Genomic DNA, 21,048 nt, shown 5'->3' with positions numbered 1-21,048 from the left:
GCTGCCTATTTACAAAGTCCGTGCCCTTGCTAATGGAATGGGGCTTTTTGGGTAAGGGAAGACCACATAACCTCCCCTCTGTGACATTGTAGATATAAGCCTGAACAGTCAATTCCCATGAGTAATGAAAAAGCATCACCGATCCAGATGAAGTAATCCCCTCTTTGAAATGCAGGTGCTGGTCCAGCCAACAATCTGGGCGTAGCAGGCAAAGTGTACAAGGAAGGGCGACCACACTCCAAACTTTAGAGAACAAGGAGCTTTATTTCATAAAATCCATACAGGACAACAAATCATAACCAATCATAATAATAATTTGATCAAGCTATTTTTTTTTTTTTTTTCGTGAAATGTGTCAACCATGCTGATTTCCTAATGCATCATAATGTTTTGATGTCCGGTATGAATTTTATGAAATAAAGTTCCTTGTACTCTATCCACTGTTGTCTTCCAGGCACATCCTCACACTTATGGTGGTACTGCCCGTAATCACCCCATTCTGGAAAGACGTGAATACCCTATTATCTCAACTCACAGAATTGCATGTATTATTAACCCCTCAAATTGCTTTACTGGGATTAGGGATACAAGCATGGCATGTACATCTCCATTCTATGATCACACATGTTCTGATAGCTGCATGGTTAGCCCTTGCCTGAAACTGGAAATCCATTTACCCCTCTACCTCTCAGCTCTGTATATCCATTCTTAACCAGAATCTTCATATGAAATATATGTATGCTAAAGCACATTATACATTACAAAAATGTCTTGCTCATTGGGCCCCTTGGTTACGAGACCCAGGTGTAAGTTGGATCTCACATAAAATGTAGTGATCGACCATTATCGATTTTTCTTTGCCGATATTTTGGCCATTGCATATCGGTATCGGCCGATATGGGCCGATATTTTGAAAATTTCAAATTTTGCAAAATAAACACAATTTTCGACACAAATCTGTTACTGAACATGTTAATGTTTGTTTATTAACCACGTGACCTCCAAGATCGTCATCGTATGCCGGACGGAGCGGTATCACCCGGGTGTCACTTAGGGCAAGTGGGTGAGAGATACCGATCTGCCAGCAAATCTATTAATGTAGAATTGCTTATATCTTTAATTTGTACATATGTGAGTGGCATATTCAATAACATTCGTAAACTGAATCATGCTATGTGACATCATTTTACCCTTACATGAGCAATATTTGGAATATCGGCAATATCGACTAGTTCCAGGGCCGATACAGATATATCGGCAAAAGTCAATATCGGCCCTCGATATATCGGCCTTGCTGATAATCGGTCGATCCCTAATAAAAAGGCATGTTTCCATGTATAATCCACTAGGCCTTACTGCCAGCAAAGGTCTGTACTAACCCTATGTTCTATGATACTAGTAGCCCATCTCACATTTTGAGGATATTGTCTGTCCCATTTTGTCCTCTCATAGGGCTCTCTTTCATGCCTTTGTCTCTTGCAATAGACAAAGCCTCTCACTAAATATCTAGATGCTTTTATATCACTATACTCCCTAATTTGTAACTACTTTGGTACTCATGCTTCAGCCTATTTCTCTTGCCGACATTTGGGTTATATACCCGGTGTTACTGTTTGTGTTTGGAGCTCATTTCATCCCTGTTTTGCATACTTAGAACTCCTTTATTGGTGCTTGATATTATCCAAAGTGGTCCATGCCAACTACTTTGCAGTCATATATAACGAAGGATATGCCTTGCTTTGCAAACCAGTACAGAAACAAGGTACTCACCTGTTTTTATGCTTATTGTATAATATGTGTGATTATTTTGTCACTTGTAAACCTTTATATTTCAATAAAATTACAAATAAAAAAAAAAAAAAGCTCCTTGTTCTCAGCAGTTTGGAGTGCGTTCTCCCTTCCTTGTACACTTTACCAGTCAATTCCCATGCCCAAGCACTGTCATGTGGGGGGTGGTGTCATTACGTCAACCTCTGTCTGAGCTCCAACTGGTGGGAATACTGGAGAGAGATGGTAAGTGTGTATGGCTGACCAATTATACAGGCCTGTGAGGGTGAGCTATTTGCAGACACCATCACTTTACCCTTTTCTGTCCCTACCCTTTCCTTCATAACCTCTCATGTAGCTGTTGGGGAAGAAATAGAGCAGGCATGTCCAACCTGCGGCCCAAGGGACGTATGCGGCCCGGAGCCGCAGGCAATGCGGCCCACTGCCCCGACAATTTTTTTTTGCTGGGGGGGGGAAGGAAGTTGGGTCGGGGGCGCAACCACAGCAGCTTCCAGCTAATGGTAGGCAGAGGCTGCCTCGGAGGGGAGGGGGGGGGGTGAGGTGAGCATGTGCAATGTTTCTGACTCCTACCACCATGACCACTGAAGTGGTCATGGTGGTTAGAGTGTTCCTTTATTATTTCTCAGAAGAAGTAAACCTCTGTATACTGATTCCATTTCATTTGATCATCCTCTAGTTGTGTTAAATTAGTGCGGGGGCGCGGCGGCGCGGGAAGGGTGCAGCGGCATTTTATTACATACCTTAACTATAGTATATATTTTATATGCGGCCCGAGAAGATTTCTCTACACTCAACGTGGCCCAGAGAAGCCAAAAGGTTGGACACCCATGCAATAGAGGGTCATTTGAGTGACAACTCTAAGTCTGCCAGGACTGCTGACATCACACCCAAGATGGCGGCACCCAGCAGCAGTTTTAGGTGTTTTGGGTGTCTACACAAGGGAGGATTTTACAGGTAAAGTACATGTAGAAACCACAATAAATGCACAAATAGACTTTTAGGAAGGTGGTTTTTGAATGGTCTGTTGACAAGTATTTTACCCTGGAACAGATCTTCCTGCAGCATTAGTTTACAGCACTATACACCTGACCTGCCCAAAAACCCAGAGTCAATAAAGAGAGTCATTGAACTGTACAGAATATGGAGTGCTACATCCACCACGCCGTGACACCGCTTCCTCCTTCACTTCGCAGGTAATTAATCTGTATGACTAACTTTAGTCTCAGAACATAGGGGCCTTTTATCAGCAAGTAAACAAAACTTCAAACAGAAAAAAAAATGTGTTTTTTGTGGATAATTATCCATAATAGAAAATACACAATGTACAAAACAGGGCCAAACCAAGTGAGTCAGAGAGGGGTGAACTTCAGCACAAGGATGTTAGGTCACGTAAAGTGGAAGTATCGTCGCTTTTTACCTTTTACCTACAGGTAAGCCTATAATAAGGATTACCTGTAGGTCCAATTAATATCTCCTAAACCTGCAAGGAGATATTCGTCCTGCATGCAGCCGCTGAAACTAGCGGCGCATTCGCTCTGACGGTCCGGCGGACATTCAGGGCTCTTTGCCAGAAAGTAACTCCCGTGTGCATGCGAGGGAGTGACGTCATCGCGGCTCCGGCCACTTACAGCGCCGGAGCCACCGAACCAGGAAGAGACTACAAGGGAACATGACAGCTCCCTCAGCAGTGATCGGTGACCGTGTCAGGCTTCGTTTTAAGGTAAGTATTTCATAATGAGCTAGTGTGCGATGCATACTAGCTCATTATGCCTTTGTCCTGCAGGGTTTGTTTTTGTTTTTTACAACAATTTTAAATTGGTATTAAACTCTGATTTTGAAAAAAACACTGACAGACAGAGTTTTTATAAGAGAAGAGACTCTTCTGTCATACATGCCTCTCCTGGCCTGCCAACGGTAAAATAATCTGAGCTGCGCATGCACAGTTCATACCACATTTATGGCACCCGCTTGAGTACCGTGGTAAGGTGACTCCTACAGGCAGGTGTAGGAATGACATGTTTGTAGCCTGGCCATTCAATCAGCCAGGGAGTGCGAACCCCAGAAGAAGACCAGGCGAGGATGGAAACTCCGGGAGTGGTGACAGCTCAGCGCAGGAGGGCTCAGTACGAGGGATAAGTCTGGTATAATGTGCTAGTATGCAGTTCATGAGCAACTCACACTTATATGGGGAAAACAGGCCTATCTGACAATCTGATGCAATACTTCTAACAAGAGAACAAAATACTGCTCAGGTGTGGTATGTAATGGATTAATCACACAGGTGCTGACCCCGGCTCGCTACCACAGTGATATGCAAATGAGAAGAAAACTGGTCGCACACCGCAGTTGTAATCCAATAAAACGTCCGCACTCCAATAAAAATGGTCAGCACACATTCTGTGTACAGAACAGCTCCAGGTAGCCATATTGCATTGCAATTTTCAGAAAATTACAGTGGCTGCAGATTGAAAAGAAAAGGTCATTTTTTGTAATATTCAATTAAAATGTGATTTGTGTCACAATTGTATACGCTACATTATTTTTTCTTTATTTGCTATTACCCTTTAATACATGGGATTTCCCTGTAAAAGTGACTGCTGATAGGTGCTGGCATCCCTCATCTGGCATTCTATAGTATTCCCCTTCACTCCTCCCTTGCTACAGAAATAGGTAAGGAGGGGAGGGGTGGAGGAGCTGGGCCAGCACAGGCCCGTTGCAAGTCAATCAAAAAATTGTTTACGTGAAGGAAAAAACACTGCAATTACGATTGCAAAATACTTGACATTTCTGTGTTTTTTCCTTGTTTTTTTTTTTTTTTTTTAACTTGTTGATATGGTCCAACATAAGTGTATGTTTGTAAAATAAAGAAGTAACTGTAGAATTGAATTTCAGCTCCCTCTCACCTCCCTGTTTCCTGCACCACAACCCCCTTGGGCCATCGAGGAGGGTCGTGGGAACTAGAGTTGAGATAATTTAACTAGCACCAAAACATTTGTGGGTGGGGCTTAATGTGCCCAATTGGGGAACTCACTAGTGCCCCCAGAGGTGGGCGGAGGCTGCAATCAGCATTAAGGCAGCACTCCAACTTAAAAGCAAGACTCCCTCTTGAGAATACTGTAAAGACATCATTTATGACAGGGGGCATTCTGGAAGCACCTGCTTACACATTAGTTTAGTAAGTGGAACTCATATTCAAAGGAAATGTATTCTGTTTATCTTGTGGCACTTCCTTATGCTGGCATAACACATTTTAAAGGTCACCGACAATGGTTTTGTGGTCAGTAGTCACTTCCTGTCCAGAAAATGCATGAATCTTCCTGTACATCACTTTATGTGCTGTAGCGTAAGATGGATTTAAAAATGCAATTGAATACTTTTTGGTCGCCTGACAAATAGCACTCCATTCTGTGCAATGGAACCATTCTAATCACTCTGACTTAGAAAAAGGTTCCTGCAATACTTCTGGGCGAAGTCGGATTGACTTGCATTGACTTCTATTATGAGAAGTCGTTTGTAAGCCGCGATGAAGTTGTGCTGCACGAGCGACTTCAAAGTGTGAACCGACTCTAACTGTGAGGGTGTGGGTACACCGTTGGTGCCACTTGCTGTGAATTCTGGGCTTTCCCATTCCTGTCTGGAGCCTGGCACCACAGTTAACTGTCTCAGGATGGCGACTTGATGTTCTCTGAACTCCACTATGCTTAACCACTTGAGCTCCGGATGATTTTACCCCCTTCATGACCAAGCCAATTTCTGCTATTCGGCACTACATTAATTTAACTGGCAATTGGGCGGTCATGCAACGCTGTACCTGAATAGAGTTTGTAGGATTTCATTCCCACAAATAGAGCTTCCTTTTGGTGATATTTGATCACCACTGGGTATTTTATTTTTTATTATAAAAATGAAAAAAGACCGTAAGTTTCCAAAAAACAAAACTATTTTTTTTTTACTTTCTGCTATAAAACATATCCAATAGAAAGAAAAAATTTAAAAAATCTAATTTCTTCAACAAATTAGGCAAAAATGTATTCTGCTATTTATTTTTGTTTATTTGGTCCCAGCTCACCAGGGCTGTTCCTTCCCTCGCTGTTCTGTTCCCGGTGCCTGCATCTTAGAGCTTCATGATCACAGGGGACCTGATTATGAGACTTTGACAGGTCACATGGTCCCTCTGATTTTTTTTCCCCTTAAAGCGGCACTCCAGTCAATTTTGTGTTTATGAAAAGTCAGAAGCTACAAAAACTGTAGCTGCTGACTTTTATTAAACAGACACTCACATGTCCCAGGGTCCAGCGAAGTGCTCACCGGAGCTGTTCCTTCTCTCGTTGTTCCTTCCCTCGCTGTTCCTTCCCTTGCTGTTCCTTCCCTCGCTGTTCCTTCCCTCGCTGTTCTGTCCCCGGTGCCTGCATCTTAACTGTGGGCACCCAGCTGTAACAGCTTGTGGCTGTGGACCTTTGACGTGTCCCAGAAGACTGCAGGGAAGGAGGGGGAGAGGAGAACTTCTGCTAGACTAGGCAATACGAGCAGAAGTAGAAGCAGGTACCTGTCAAAACCAGGTACCCGCTCCCCCCCCCCCCCCCAGGCAAATCTGGTGCCATCTGGTGAAGAGGGGGTGGGCCCTAGGGAGGAACTTCCCCTTTTGGGTGGAGTTCTGCTTTAACCAATTGACCTCCGAAGGAGGGGGAGAGGAGAACTTCTGCTAGACTAGGCAATACGAGCAGAAGTAAGTGCACGTACCTGTCAAAACCAGGTACCCACTCCCCCCCCCCCCTCCCCAAAACCACCCCCTCCCCCTGACAAATCTGGTGCCATCTGGTGAAGAGGAGGGGGGAGGGAAGACCCTAAGGAGGAACTTCCCCTTTTGGGGGGTGGTGCTTTGCTTTAACCATTGCAAGATTCACCCCCCCCCCCCTTCATATTCAGGCCAGTTTTTGAGATACGGCACTGCGTTACTTTAACTGACAATTGCGCGGTCATGCAATGCTGTATCTAAATAAAATGTATGTCCTTTTTTCCTTTTTTCCTACAAATAGAGCTTTCTTTTGGTATTTGATCACCTCTGCATTTTTTATTTTTTGCACTATAAACAAAAAAAGACTGACAATTTTGAAAGAAAAAAAAAAAAACAATATTTTTTTTACTTTCTCCTATAAAACATATCCAATAGAAAGAAAAATGTAAAAATCTAATTTCTTCATAAATTTAGGCCAACATGTATTCAGCCACCCCTTTTTTGGTAAAGTGATTGGGTGATTTACTAAAGAAAAATAGGTTGTGCACTTTGCAAAGTGCAGTTGCAATCTGAAAGTGTAGTTCCTCCAGAGCTGCTGACTTCCATCATCCATCATCCAATCATGTGCAGGTAAAAATGCTGTTTTTCTTTTTTTTTCTTTACATGTGTTTGGGTATTCTTTGCAAATTGAAGCATTACCTAATTTACTAAGTTTTGGAGCAACTACACTTGCAGACTGCACAGTCTTTTTGTCTTTAGTAAATCGACCCCATAGTGTCTACAAACTATAAGATATATAATGGAATTTTTATTATTTTTTTGTTTTTATACTAGAAATGGCGTCAATCAGTGACTTATATCCGGACTGTGATAGCGTGGAGAGCAATCTGACCCTAACTGACACTTTGTGGGCACTGAGTAACTGACACTGACATCAGCACTGACACTAATACAGTGATCAATGCTAAAAATATACACGGTCACTGTACTAATGACACAGTACGGGAAGTAGTTATCATCTAGGGCAGTGATGGCGAACCTTGGCACCCCAGATGTTTTGGAACTACATTTCCCATGATGCTCAGCTACACTGCAGAGTGCATGAGCATCATGGGAAATGTAGTTCCAAAACATCTGGGGTGCCAAGGTTCACCATCACTGATCTAGGGGGCCATCACAATGCATGTAGCTGCCACCCTGCTGCACTAAAAGCACTGAGGCAGGTCGGCAAGTAGGTAATAAAACTGGAAGTGTTCAGCTCTAAGCATTTCCGGGTTCAGAGCTGTCAGTCCCAGTTGAAATACCAGGGAAACAACAGAATTATGTAGAACCTGCCAATGTTATAATTTAGGGGTCTTATTAACACCCCCCCCCCCCCCAATGATAGCAATAAAGTTAGAAAAAAAATATAAGAAGTTCAAAAAATGTCAATAAAAAAACATTTAAAAAAGTTAACTGTGCCCCCACGCACACACACTCAAATCCAATAAATCCAATCCACAATCCACCTCTCCTCCATCCGCTAAATGAATAGCGCCATCTTTTTTTTTTTTTTTTGGGTTGTTTCATTCATTTCCTTTTTTTTTTAATGAAAACACGTGGCCCTTCCTCCCATGCATGTTACTCGCCGAGGCGAATGACATTCACAGTTCTCACTATGCCCCCTGGAATATGCGTGTCACATTTCCTAGGAGACATAGCCCTTTAGAGAGGAGAGTGTGCCTAGCACTGTGTCATCAGGAGGTGCGCTGACTGATCCCAAAAGAGCCACCAAGCCTCTAGATGACTTCACAAGAAACATGGCGGTGCGGTGCGGGGCCGAAAGGTGGCAGAAGATAGGAGGATCTCAGAGGGACTACCTTGGATCTTCTGAGTGGGTGAATATCTAAAATGTGCAGAGCAGGCCACCCAGGGGGGGTTAAAAAAAATGGGGGGATGAGGAAAATTCTCTTTGGTATCACTTATGGACAATTATGGGTAACATTGTTTTTTTTTTGCCATATTGCAGGTGCTTGGCATGCTGGATATCTATTGATCTCTATTTACTCGACACATCCTCGTCTTTGATACTTTGCCAATAAAATGGGTATTATTTTGTGTTTGCATGCACTAAAGTAAATTGCGCAACTGTCATGCAACATAAAGAAATTTCAACTGCCGCACTTTTATCAAGAACTGTTTCTACCAACAAATGCAAATTTTACATGTGCGTAAAAAATGTAGACCTGGCAGAGACTCATGGAGTGCCTACGCGGTTCCTAAAGATGGCGGTGCTGAAGAAGAGGGGCAAACTGGGAGATTTCGCTTCAGCAAGACAATGCTTTAGTAAGTGTTTTTTTTATTTTATTTTACGATAGGGACAAGTGTTAGGAATTTTTTTTTTTTGGGTAGGGGAGGGGTAGTTAGGCAGACTGTAGTTCCTCTTTAGGTATTCGTCTTGAGCCTTATAATAGATTTGACAATAATTCTGTTTATGACACAGAATTTATTTCCAATCCAAAAAGCTTGTCAGAAGGAAGAGGGATGACAATGTAGAGGCGATGCACATCCTGCAATAACAATTCTATTGCTGCATACATCCTTCCTTAGTCACGGCAGCTGGTCATGCATAGGACAGTTTAGTGCTGTTACATAACAATATGCCAGACGGCATTTGTGATATAAGAAGAGCAATAGGAAAAACAATCGGGCGATATTACATGGCCTCTATTCCTGCTTTGAATAGCACAGCCTAACAAGAGCAATAAAGTGATTCCATTTTCCTACTATTTGCTTTTCACATATGGAGACGGAAAGTAAAGAATAAAATAAACTAAGTATATTGAAATAAGGGGCGAGTAATAAATGGGTAATAAATGGGGAAGACTCGGCTTTGCATGGAACAGGATTAAGTAGTGTCTATTTACTGTCATTCAATAACGATTCAGCAAGTCACAACTGGATACTGACTTCTCTAATGAGGAGCTGTGTTCATGAACAGGACTATGAGGAGACATATTCAGCCTAAAGTCTATGGAAGCGCTAAACAATAAACTTCTATTATTTGCACCCTTTTGATCTGTTCAATATAACACTGAAAGCATTTCAATAGAATGCAAAGGGTGAGAACGCCATAGGCTTGTACAGTTTGGTAAATGTTTGCAAAGGATAAAGCCAACATGTTTTCTGGGCTCCCTGTCATTTTTTTGTTATTTTCTCTCACTTATTTAAAGCGGTAGTATACCGCTTTTTGTGACTTTTAACTACAGGTAACCCTATAATAAGGCTTACCTGTAGGTACAATTAATATCTCCTAAACCTACACGGTTTAGGAGATATTTGCACTGTATGCAGCCGCTGACGCGAGCTGCGCATGCGTTCTGAAGGTCCTGCCGGAAAATGACTGTGACGTCATCGCGGCTCCGGCCACTCACAGCGCCGGAGCGGCCGAACCCGGAAGAGACGCTGAGGAATCATGTCAGCTTCCACAGCGGTGTCCAGGGGTCCGTGTCGGGGCTTCGTTCTAAGGTAAGTATTTCATAATGAGCTAGTATGCGATGCATACTAGCTTTAAATGCCTTTGTCTTGCAGGGTTTTTTTTCTTTTTGTTTTTTTTTTTTTTAGTATACTACCGCTTTAATGTATTTTTCATGTGGCTCTTATGAGCATCCTGCTATAAATGCCTTACTAAAGCAATCTTAAAGCGGAGTTCCAGCCATTTCACTCACCTGTCCAACGGTCCAGCGATGCGGCCGCCCGAAGCCTCGATCCTCTACCTCGGCGCCGGCATCACTGCTGTGGGCACCCGGCTGTGACAGTTTGCGGCTTCACAGCCGGGTACGCACTGCGTATGCGCGAGTTGCGCTACGCGCCGTGATTGGCAGGCAATCTTCTGGGACCTTTGACATGTCCCAGAAGATTGCAGGGAGGGAGGGGGAGAGGAGAACTTCCGCTCAGGGTGCCGCGGCGCTCCGAGCGGAAGTGGGAGCGGGTACCTGTCAAAACTAGGTCCCCGCTCCCCCCCCCCCCCCCAAAAAATGACATGCCAAATGTGGCATGTCAGGGGGTTAGGACCACCTAAAGCGGAAGTTCCACTTTTGGGTGGAACTCCGCTTTAATACTATGGTACATTACCATAGTACATTATTCTTCCATGCTTTCGAGACTAAACATAGAAATGGCTCCAAAATTGGATATTATTTTGGTACCCAAACCTTTTGAAACGTTAAAAGGAACATGTATTGGTACTTGTACCATCAGATTGCTTGTTATACCTTCTTTTTTGCAGTTTTATATTTTATTTTTTTTTCTGTTTGTTTATATTACTTTGTAATTTCTTGGAAAATAAAAAACAAAAAAAAAAACAAAAAAACATGCTTTGTACCAAAATTTAATTTGAATATTGCAGTAAGTAAAACAAGCAGCAGAATAAAATGTATATGTTTTCCCCGCAGTAATGGTACTTGTGTTCAATATATTACTGATCAAAGTTGAAAAAAAAATGCAAAAAAATAAAAAGAAATTCTCAGAGGACCTTAGGATCAAAAGAAAGCCCTGTTTGCTCCCCCCCCCCCCCACCCCAAAAAAAAATACATGTGTCATTTCTGTATGATAAGTAATTACAAAGTTACAGTCTTGTAAATAGACACATAGCAGAAATGTGCAAATATGTTCTGGTCCATTGGGGGTAAACAGGTGTGAGAGCCGAAGTGGTTAAAGTGATTGTAAAGAAATAATTTTTTTATTAAACAACAAATATTTCTATACGACGGAATTGCACAGAGCATTCCCGGACCTCCTCGGGTCTCCACTCCAACCCCCCCCTGCCCCCCCCCCATTATGCACTCCTGGCTCCACCTCTCTGTCCAATGCCCCCACTGGAACCTGCTTCCCATAAGGTCACCTGTGCTCGCTCCTGAGCCTCGCTGCTGCGTGCATTCATACCCCTCTCCCTAGTTACTGGCTTTGATTGACAGCAGTGAAAGCCAATGGCTCCCAGTGCCCCAGCAAAGCCAGTGAGCCCCAGAAATGAGGGGAGAGAAGTACTGCAGACGTGCACAGAGCTGGGTCAAATGAAGGGTTCAAGTAAGTATAAAAAGGGGGGGGGGGGAGCCAAAGTCAATGCCTAAACATTTTTTTACCTTAATGCAAGGAATGATGGAAGGTGATGCTCATTCATTGCCCCCTGAACAGTCGGTGACCAAACTGTGAAGAAAAGTAAGGTCACTGGTCTGGCTGCACTGTCTGGCATGGGATCAAAAGGCTGGTTGAACAGAATAGAAAGTCTCCATGTACGAGAGTTATGACCTGTGTATTTAGTGGTTTATCTGGAACTTAGCTACATATCCTAATCATGGACTATTCTGTACCTTGATGCCCTCAATCCTGAAGCCAAGTGTGGCTGTTGAACTGATGGTCTCTCTCCACGTCATGTAGCGCGGTTTGGTGACAGCTCGCTGCATGTTTTCCTCTTCGGTTGGGGCATTGGGATCCACTTCAATCATCTTGACGTACATGTCTTTTCTCAGACTGGGCTTCTTCCGGGCCTTTGTCAGCTCTTCCTCTAAGTAGGTCCTGAATTCACCAAAACGGGAAAGATTGAGAAACACAATTTTATATTTTATTCCTAACAATATCAACTACACAATATCAGTAAGGACAAAGTAAGTCAATGTCTCCTTGGCTATGTCTGCAAATGACCCCTCTGATAGGAGAAGTAACTTCTGGGTAATGCCCAACTTTATATGGCAGGCCTGTAAAGGAATGCCACACCCACTGCATTTTGAGTATTTTCAACTTTGCAGTCAATCAAAGTGGAACTAAAGGCACCTTTTACGCTCCCCTTTCTTCCAACGGATACATCCTTCGTCTGCATGTTATCCTGTCTGCCAGGTTCCTGCCATTTTCATTGGCCAGTGCAGGATGACGTCACTTCTACGCATGCGCAAGAGGCCGTCATTTTTACATGCTACACTGCAAACAGGCAGGTAAGTGTATTTTATTGCAGAGAGGCATTACGTCTCTTCTGCAATAAAAGAACCTGCCTGCAAACAACAGCTGAACTTTAGTAGCAGGTTTATACAAAGTACTCTATAGGTAGCTCAATTTGTTCAGAAAAGCTTGCAATGTGCATTAGTATATAATGTACCACCCAAGCCTTGAAATATTTAACCCTTTGTTGGGACAGACATTGTGCGCATCTAGTTTACAACTGATAATGACATCTGCCAGCACAGTACAGACAGGGTTATTTATAGTAAACACAACCCCCCCCCCTCCATAATATTGCATAGCAGGGGCTAGTAAGATGTTACAAGTTAAAGCAATTAGAAGGGTAAACAGCTGCAGCCCCGCAGGCCAAGAAAGTGGGGGGAATGAGTGAACACCCCCTAACTCTCCCAAATGACCCCAGGCCACATGCTCTTAATATGGGGGGGGGGGCACTTTGCTAGGGTTGACCATAACTGAATTTTTTTTAGTCTCAGAAATTATCTAACTTAGGTTTTTTACAAGGTTAAAAAGTTATGTTGTGAGGCCGTGCATCTCTTCTTCCTGATGGTGAGGGTGGGGTTACAGGACTCAGTGTGCCTGTATTCCATAGCCTGTTTAGATGTAGGCTGTGCTTGAGCAGGGGGAATGTTCAAGAGGCAGGCTGTGATTGGGAGGGGGTGTGTGCTGGAGACAGGCTGAGATTGGGAGGGGATGTGTGCTGAAGGCAAGTTGAAATTGGGAGGGGGTGTGTGCTGGAGGCAGGCTGTGATTGGGAGGGGGTGTGTGCTGGAGGCAGGCTGTGATTTGGAGGGGGTGTGTGCTGGAGGCAGGTTGCGATTGGGAGGGGGTGTGTGTTGGAGGCAGGCTGTAATTGGGAGAGGGTGTGTGCTGGAGGCAGGTTGTGATTGGGAGGGGGTGTGTGCTGGAGGCAAGTTGAAATTGGGAGGGGGTGTGTGCTGGAGGCAGGCTGTGATTGGGAGGGGGTGTGTGCTGGAGGCAGGCTGTGATTGGGAGGAGATGTGTGCTGGAGGCAGGCTGTGATTGGGAGGGGGTGTGTGCTGGAGGCAGGCTGCGATTGGGAGGGGGTGTGTGCTGGAGGCAGGCTGTGATTGGGAGGGGGTGTGTGCTGGAGGCAGGCTGTGATTGGGAGGGGGTGTGTGCTGGAGGCAGGCTGTGATTGGGAGGGGTGTGTGCTGGAGGAGGCTGTAATTGGGAGGGGGTGTGTGCTGGAGGCAGGCTGTGATTGGGAGGAGATGTGTGCTGGAGGCAGGCTGTGATTGGGAGGAGGTGTGTGCTGGAGGCAGGCTGTGATTGGGAGGGGGTGTGTGCTGGAGGCAGGCTGTGATTGGGAGGAGATGTGTGCTGGAGGCAGGCTGTGATTGGGAGGGGGTGTGTGCTGGAGGCAGGCTGTGATTGGGAGGAGATGTGTGCTGGAGGCAGGCTGTGATTGGGAGGGGGTGTGTGCTGGAGGCAGGCTGCGATTGGGAGGGGGTGTGTGCTGGAGGCAGGCTGTGATTGGGAGGGGGTGTGTGCTGGAGGCAGGCTGTGATTGGGAGGGGGTGTGTGCTGGAGGCAGGCTGTGATTGGGAGGGGTGTGTGCTGGAGGAGGCTGTAATTGGGAGGGGGTGTGTGCTGGAGGCAGGCTGTGATTGGGAGGAGATGTGTGCTGGAGGCAGGCTGTGATTGGGAGGAGGTGTGTGCTGGAGGCAGGCTGTGATTGGGAGGGTGTGTGTGCTGGAGGCAGGCTGTGATTGGGAGGGGGTGTGTGCTGGAGGCAGGCTGTGATTGGGAGGGGGTGTGTGCTGGAGGCAGGCTGTGATTGGGAGGGGGTGTGTGCTGGAGGCAGGCTGTGATTGGGAGGGGTGTGTGCTGGAGGCAGGCGGTGATTGGTCAGGGGGTGCGTTGGCTGAACAAACTACCCAATCCATGCTTGCTGTTTGTCTGCACAGTGTCCTTTACCTCTGAATGGCCAGCCAAAGGATGAAAATTGTCCACCCCAATCAATGTCTCAGGAACTAGGTGCAGGAATTCCCCCTTTCCCAGTCACCCCCATGTCACCACCCCTACCTACCTCTGAGCACGGTTCCTTGGTTCCACTCCCTACCCACCTCTCAGGACCAATCATTTTAGAGAATACAAAACCATGCAACATTTGTGGGACTAAGTAATTTGTATCTAAACACAATATTCCCCACGGACACATTCAAGATAACCGTCTGTTCAGTGATGCTGGATGCTGTAATGCCCATAGGTTGGAACCCCGGGATACTCAAAGTAAAGAAATGTCATCAGCGCACCAAGGATTCCACAAAGGGGTCCAAAGCTTTATTCTGTGGTCACATGATAAATATTTAGCTATAGCAATAGTAATGTGTATGGAACACGTCAATAATAACAAGAAAAGCAGTAAAATAGATCCCCTGCAGCCAGAAACAATAGATCCCCCAAGCAACAATGGACTATCTGCAACAAAATACCTCTCCCCCCAGCAATAATAGACCCCTTTGCCAAAACAACCAATCTCCCCACAGCCAACATCAATAGCCCCTCCAACAGCCAGCAACAAAAGACCCCTCCCTGAACAGTAGATCCTTACCAGCAACAGCTGACCCCCCAGCAACACAAGACTCATCCCAGCAACAATAGATCCCCACCAGCAACAAAAGATCCCCCTACCCGCTGCAAAAATATATTCCCCTCCAGCAACGATAGATCCCACAGCAGCCAGCGTCAACAGACCCTGCATCACACCCCAGCACCCCTTTCATTGCTGGAGGTGCTGGACTGTGTTCCCGCTGAAAAAAAGCCCTGGCCTACGCTAACACAGAACAGCTTCTCTGTGCTTTGTGTGGTCAGTTTGGAAGGAAGAGGGGTGATTTGCAGAATCAGCCAGGCTATGTTTTTTAAAATACATATATGTGAACACGCACATAGAAAAAAAAAAACATTTAGGGTAACATACACTTTAATTTCAGAGCTATGAAGAAAAAGGAATACTTATTTATTACATGAAGCTTCAGCTCTGCAGCACAAGGCAGGCGGGTGGCAGATGGAAAATTACTTAAAATGTGTGAACAACATAGAAGATGACAGATTATTCTGCAACATTTCTCACGATTTTCTAGAGGAATAAATACACGCTATCTTGTGTCGGTTTATGTTTGTTCCATTCTCTACATGCAGGCGTCATCTGCTGCATAAAACTCCGAATATGTGAGCAAGGGACCAGCAAACCTATCAACTTTAAAGGGGACCTGTCAGGATAAGCGGGTACCTGTTTTTGACAGGTACCTGCTTCTACTTCTGCTCGTATCGCCTAGTCTATCCGAGCAGAAGTTCTCCTCTTCCCCTTCTTTCCTGCAGTCTTCTGGGACACGTCAAAGGTCCACAGCTGCAAGCTGTCACAGCCGGGTGCCCAGAGTTAAGATGCAGGCACCGGGGAAAGAACAGCGAGGGAAGGAACAGCGAGGGAAGGAACAGCTCCAGTGAGCACTTCGCTGGATCCTGGGACATGTGAGTGTCTGTTTAATAAAAGTCAGCAGCTACAGTTTTTGTAGCTGCTGACTTTTCATAAACACAAAATTGACTGGAGTGCCGCTTTAAGGAAAAAAAAAAATCCGGGGACCATGTGACCTGTCAAAGTCTCATAATCTGGTCCCCTCTAATCATGAAGCTCTTTCTGCTTTGTAAAGCAATGAGAACCCCATGGGGCTCCCCCCAGCGCCACACTGCGGCCTGATTGTTATGAAAGGGAAGGGCTGCGAAGTACAATGGAATGCGTGTAGCAATATTGGCTCTGTAAATGAAATAAACTAAACTATTCTAAATAAATCCAAAAACACACCCTCTGAAGAAAAAAAAAAAGTGTTTTTTCAAGTTTCTCTTTGCTTTAGCATTATCACTCCATTCATCTCTAGCGGCTACCCTTTTTGACCTCTGAAAAGGCTAGTTGATTGGCTGTTATGGTGATCCAAAGCCTCTAAAATAATTTTGGTCCACTTTCTCCATGCTTGTTCGGTGCCAACAATTAAAGCATTGAAGCCCCAGAGGGCCAATAACTAGCTTTCAGGAGTTATGTCTTTTTCTCATGACAGGTTCCCTTTAATGAAAAACGGTCAACTTGTCCGGTCAAGGGCGATCACGGAGCTGGGCTTGTACGGAAGGGCATTGTGTGCTTTTTTTATGGCCCATGTATTTTGGATAGATTTCATTTTTATTTGACAAGGGTCTGCTGACAATGGGAATAAAAAGCCCATTGATGCATTAAGCACACAACAATGAGCCGAGTATAATTACACGAATGAGGAGAGACTTTCCAGGGAGAAACAGGAAAAGCTGGAGATGATAAGCGGCTCTGCGGGAGTGACAACCGAGGGTGATACATTGTAACAGTTCAAGGTCTCCTGGAACACCTGACACCTGGCTGCACTCAGCGGAATGCAGATATTTGCAGATCACAATGAGCAACTTCAACCTCGTATTGTCGTCTGAGGATGTCCTATCCCCCCCAAAAAAAGGAAATAAAAACTGTTTTCCAAGCAGTTGTAATGGTTCCTGCTGTAAAAATATCATTCAGATTAGTGTTCCCTGTGCTTTATACTGGGTACCACCAGAGTATAAATTGGCCATTAGATCTAAACTTCAGCTGGATGATATATAGCTTATCTTCTAGTCTGGATCTCATATTATCTGTAGCACCCTCACTGTTGCTAGTGTAGGTAAATCTAGATTGGCTCCCCTGTAGTCAGAGGAGCATGGGTTAATTGTGTTTAGGAGACTGGGCAGTGCTTCAAAGGCTGTGGTCCTTTTACCCCTGTCTTCTGGAACTCTCTGGATATTTCCAGAACATAGTGGGTGGAGGGACAGAGGCTGCAGTCTGAATATTTATGGAGTTTCCACCAATTCCTGGGAAGGCAGGCTTAGAAGGTGGGAAAGTAGCCCATAAATACTAAAAAGCCTGGCATGCTAGGAGCAGAGTACATGGTCCAGGTGTTTGGAGGAGACCCCTGTGATGGGGCTTTGCCCCCTGGGACAGAAGAGTGAGAGAGAGAGAGGAAGGGAGCTCCAGGACATTACTCAGCCAGTGTCTCAGCTAGGCTTAGCTGCAGACTTCAAACCAAGCCAGAAGCAGCCTGTTGAGCAGAGAGGCCAGTGCAATAGCTTTCTAGATTCTAAAATCTACTTTAAGAGACTGAATGAGTACACACTAGCCATCATACCCGAAGCAACAGAGAGGATAGTGTAGTGCAATACCACTACATGTCACCATCCTAAAATGAGTTTGCCACCTCCCTGAAATGGGTTTTTGCAGGTTGGGATGTCTGCTTCAGCATTGGCGGCACTTCATTGCTCTTAACCGGCTTTCTGCTGGTGACAATGGTGGAGCAATGTGTGTCAGCATGGCCAATTCTACTCTCCACCAGGGGCACATATGACAGGGTGACCACACTAGAGCACAACTGGAAATATACAGGAATGTCAGAACTAAGACGTTCATAGCACGATCACCATCCTTTAGGGAACCTTTCCACTCATGTGATGTTTTGTGACACCCTGTGCAGTGTGTTGGAGTGGCATTCATTCCGAAGGGCTTCCGAGCACACAGTACAGTAGGTCCTATAACAGCCACACTGCTCCACAATGCATATACCACATAATGTAAAAACAGACCCAAATCCTGTATTAGTAGTACTGTGTTAGCAGCCAATTATAAATTAATACAATGCATTAATGCAGGAGTCTCCAAACAATTCAGTATGAGGGTCACATTGTATACTTTACAAATATTCATGGGCCAAAAAATAAATCCATAGCAAAGTCCCCCCTTAGTGTCCCCTCCTTACATCAGGGTCCCAATCAGTGTCCCCTCTTACATCTGGGTTCCCATTAAAGTCTACCCTTACATTAGTGTCCTCATCAGAACCCCCATTACATCAGAGTCTGCCTTACAACTGCCCCTTCTCATCAGTGTCCCAATCAGGATCCCCTCTCTACACCAGGGTCCCCATTAGAGTCCCCTTTTGTATTAAGGCCCCCATCAGAGCGCCGATCAGTGTTCCCTCTTACATCAAGGTCCCCATCAGAGTCCTGTCTTACATCAGGGTCCCCATTAGATTCCCCCCTTACATTAGGGTCCTCATCAGAGCCCCCTTACATAAGAATCTGCCATAGGATTCCCCCCTTCCATCAGGGTCCCCATCAGTGCACCCCTTACACCAGGATTCCAATCAGAGTCCCCCTTACATCAGGATACCCATCAGAGCTCCCATCAGTGCCCCCCTTACATCAAGGACCCCATCAGAGTTTTGCCTTACATAAGGATCCCGATAAATTCCCCCCTTACATTAGGGTCCCCATCAGAGCCCCCCTTACATCAGAGTCTGCCATTGGATTTCCCCCTTTCATTAGGGTCACCGTCAGGGCCCCCCCTTACATCAGAGTTAGATATCATAAGTAGCCTCTGCCGACCGTAATCCTCAATCAGTGCACAATGAGGATATGCCACCGACCCCAGCTGTGGGCTGGATAAAATCTTGTAGCAGGCCAGATAAGACCCCCCAGGCCGTAGAGTCCCCTACTTTAATGCATTGCATTGTAATAAATGCACTGCAATGGGACAGCCCAGTGTAAAGAGGGCCTAAATGAAAGCTGCAGATCTAAAAGACTAAAAGTTATCATGTATGAGCACTGGTCTATGAAGGGCTCCATTGTGAGCCTAGGGTCCATTAGGACACAACTCTAGGGGCTCACAAGAAGTGCGTTGGATGACTCCAGACAGATGCCAGATGAAAACCACCGATGGAAGACCAAGGACTTGGAGGACATGGCTGGAATTGGAACAAAATTGTGATTTTTTTGAGAAATAAAATATAGATGGAATGCTGTTACAAAATTCTATGTTTAGCCGGTTACCAATACTTTAAGAGATACAATTCTAAAGACCAGTCTTGGTCTCTGACCGGTAAACCAAGGCAGTATTTTGGCCGCTCTGTGGTTGGACAGTGCGCAGAGCTGCAGATATTGCTGACAGTAAGAACACATGTACACTAGTTTCCTTCCAGCAATGTACAGAGCACACCCACGCACTGTCAAGCTTCTGACAGTTCCTTTAACCCCTTCTGTGCTGGTGCAACTGTCCCAGCAGCCAGAGACAGCCACTTCACCTTCTAGGATACGGATCATTAGCCGTGACACTGAGTGACCTGCTCATCATTACTGCAACCGCTGATGGCATTTTTAGGTTTTGAATTCGGAAGGTGATAGCTGCAGAAGCTCTGCCATGAATGTATTCGTTGTTTTTAATTTGGAAGACCAAACTACACAGGCAATGTGACAGATGAGATGAATTGACGCAGATTAATTATGGTTTCTGTTAGGGATGCACTGATCCGACTTTTTTGGTCCCGATCCCAATGCCGATCTTTTGCTTTGTGAAATCGCCGATCCCGAGTCCGATCTGGAAGTACTGTTTTGTGAGCTTATAACAAAATAATACTTCCGGATCGGTATCGGCAGATACCCTATAACAATTGTGCATTTAAGAGGTTAAACTTTCCTCCTCCGGCAGATGGAACGAAAAGATACATTGTATGCATTGTATTTACACACTGACAGGCATTTGCAGGAGGCTCTTTTTTTTTTTTTTCTTCTTTGACAGCTGTTCTCTGCTCCCTCACAGCTATGTAAAGAGCAAAACCGGATCGGCCCGTGGATCTGTTAATTTTACCGATCCCCCGATCCAGCTATTATGGCCATATCAGCGCTGATATCGGATCGGTGCATCCCTAGTTTCTGTACATTTCTAATCACAGATGTAAAGATTTCTCACAGAAAAGGTTGACCAGTGAAACATCTGCTTCTTCATCATAATGCTGCCAGGACTGGATATCTGCTCTGACCAGGGATAGGGGGGTACCACCAGGCATCATGTTGGGGGCCCGGGCACACAGGGGGGCCCAGACAGCAGGCAGAACAGGAGGACAATTACAGAACAATGAAATGTGTCACTCCCTAAAGCGGCTGAAAGCCGGTGTCTCCCCCTCTCCCTCCTGCCGGCTTTTAGCTGCTGGAGGGAGAGACACAGTGCATTGTTCTGTATTTGCACTGCTCTGCCCACATCTGATTCCTACCTGTGATCCCCCCCCCCCTCCTCCCCCTACAGTTTCAACCAGAAGAAGAAATTTGTTCCGATGACAACTAGAGGAGATTTCTTCTCACTTTGGAAGGATTTCCTCTCACATTCTGTTGTATCTCCAGGACAGGAAGTAAATGGAAGTTGTCCCATAAAAGAGATAATAAAAAACTCTCCGTATCTACTGCTACTCTCTGAGCTCATGTGAAAGTGCCAATGCATGGGGCCGGGCCCCTGGCCCCACATATTGTCACTTCTCCACTAGCTACTTAAGAGGCTGCAGATGCCGAGATTTGACAGCTTACACAGCGGGTCTAGCAAGCCTAACCAGATCCTAGCAGCTGCCACCTTGAGCTTTCTTGAGCTGCAGGCTACCTTTGGGTGCTATACCATAATTGCTCTGTGGATGTGATCTGTGATGGAA

At 45.3% G+C, this 21,048-nt stretch overlaps 1 protein-coding gene across 3 annotated transcripts in view; it reads right to left on the bottom strand.

The window, feature by feature from the left end:
- Positions 1 to 21,048, bottom strand: part of ITPKB (inositol-trisphosphate 3-kinase B) — a 185,358-nt gene that overhangs the window by 15,239 nt on the left and 149,071 nt on the right. For all 3 annotated transcript variants that reach the window (XM_082252554.1, XM_082252556.1, XM_082252555.1), the window contains exon 5: positions 11,872 to 12,076. In XM_082252554.1, the coding sequence (XP_082108680.1) occupies positions 11,872 to 12,076 (205 nt within the window). The remainder of the gene's footprint in view (positions 1 to 11,871; positions 12,077 to 21,048) is intronic.

Source organism: Pelophylax lessonae, assembly GCF_965119305.1.
Source record: "Pelophylax lessonae genome assembly, chromosome: 3".
Taxonomy (NCBI): domain Eukaryota; kingdom Metazoa; phylum Chordata; class Amphibia; order Anura; family Ranidae; genus Pelophylax; species Pelophylax lessonae.
The sequence above is the reverse complement of the archived record's forward strand: the minus strand, read 5'-3'. Positions and strand labels throughout refer to the sequence as shown.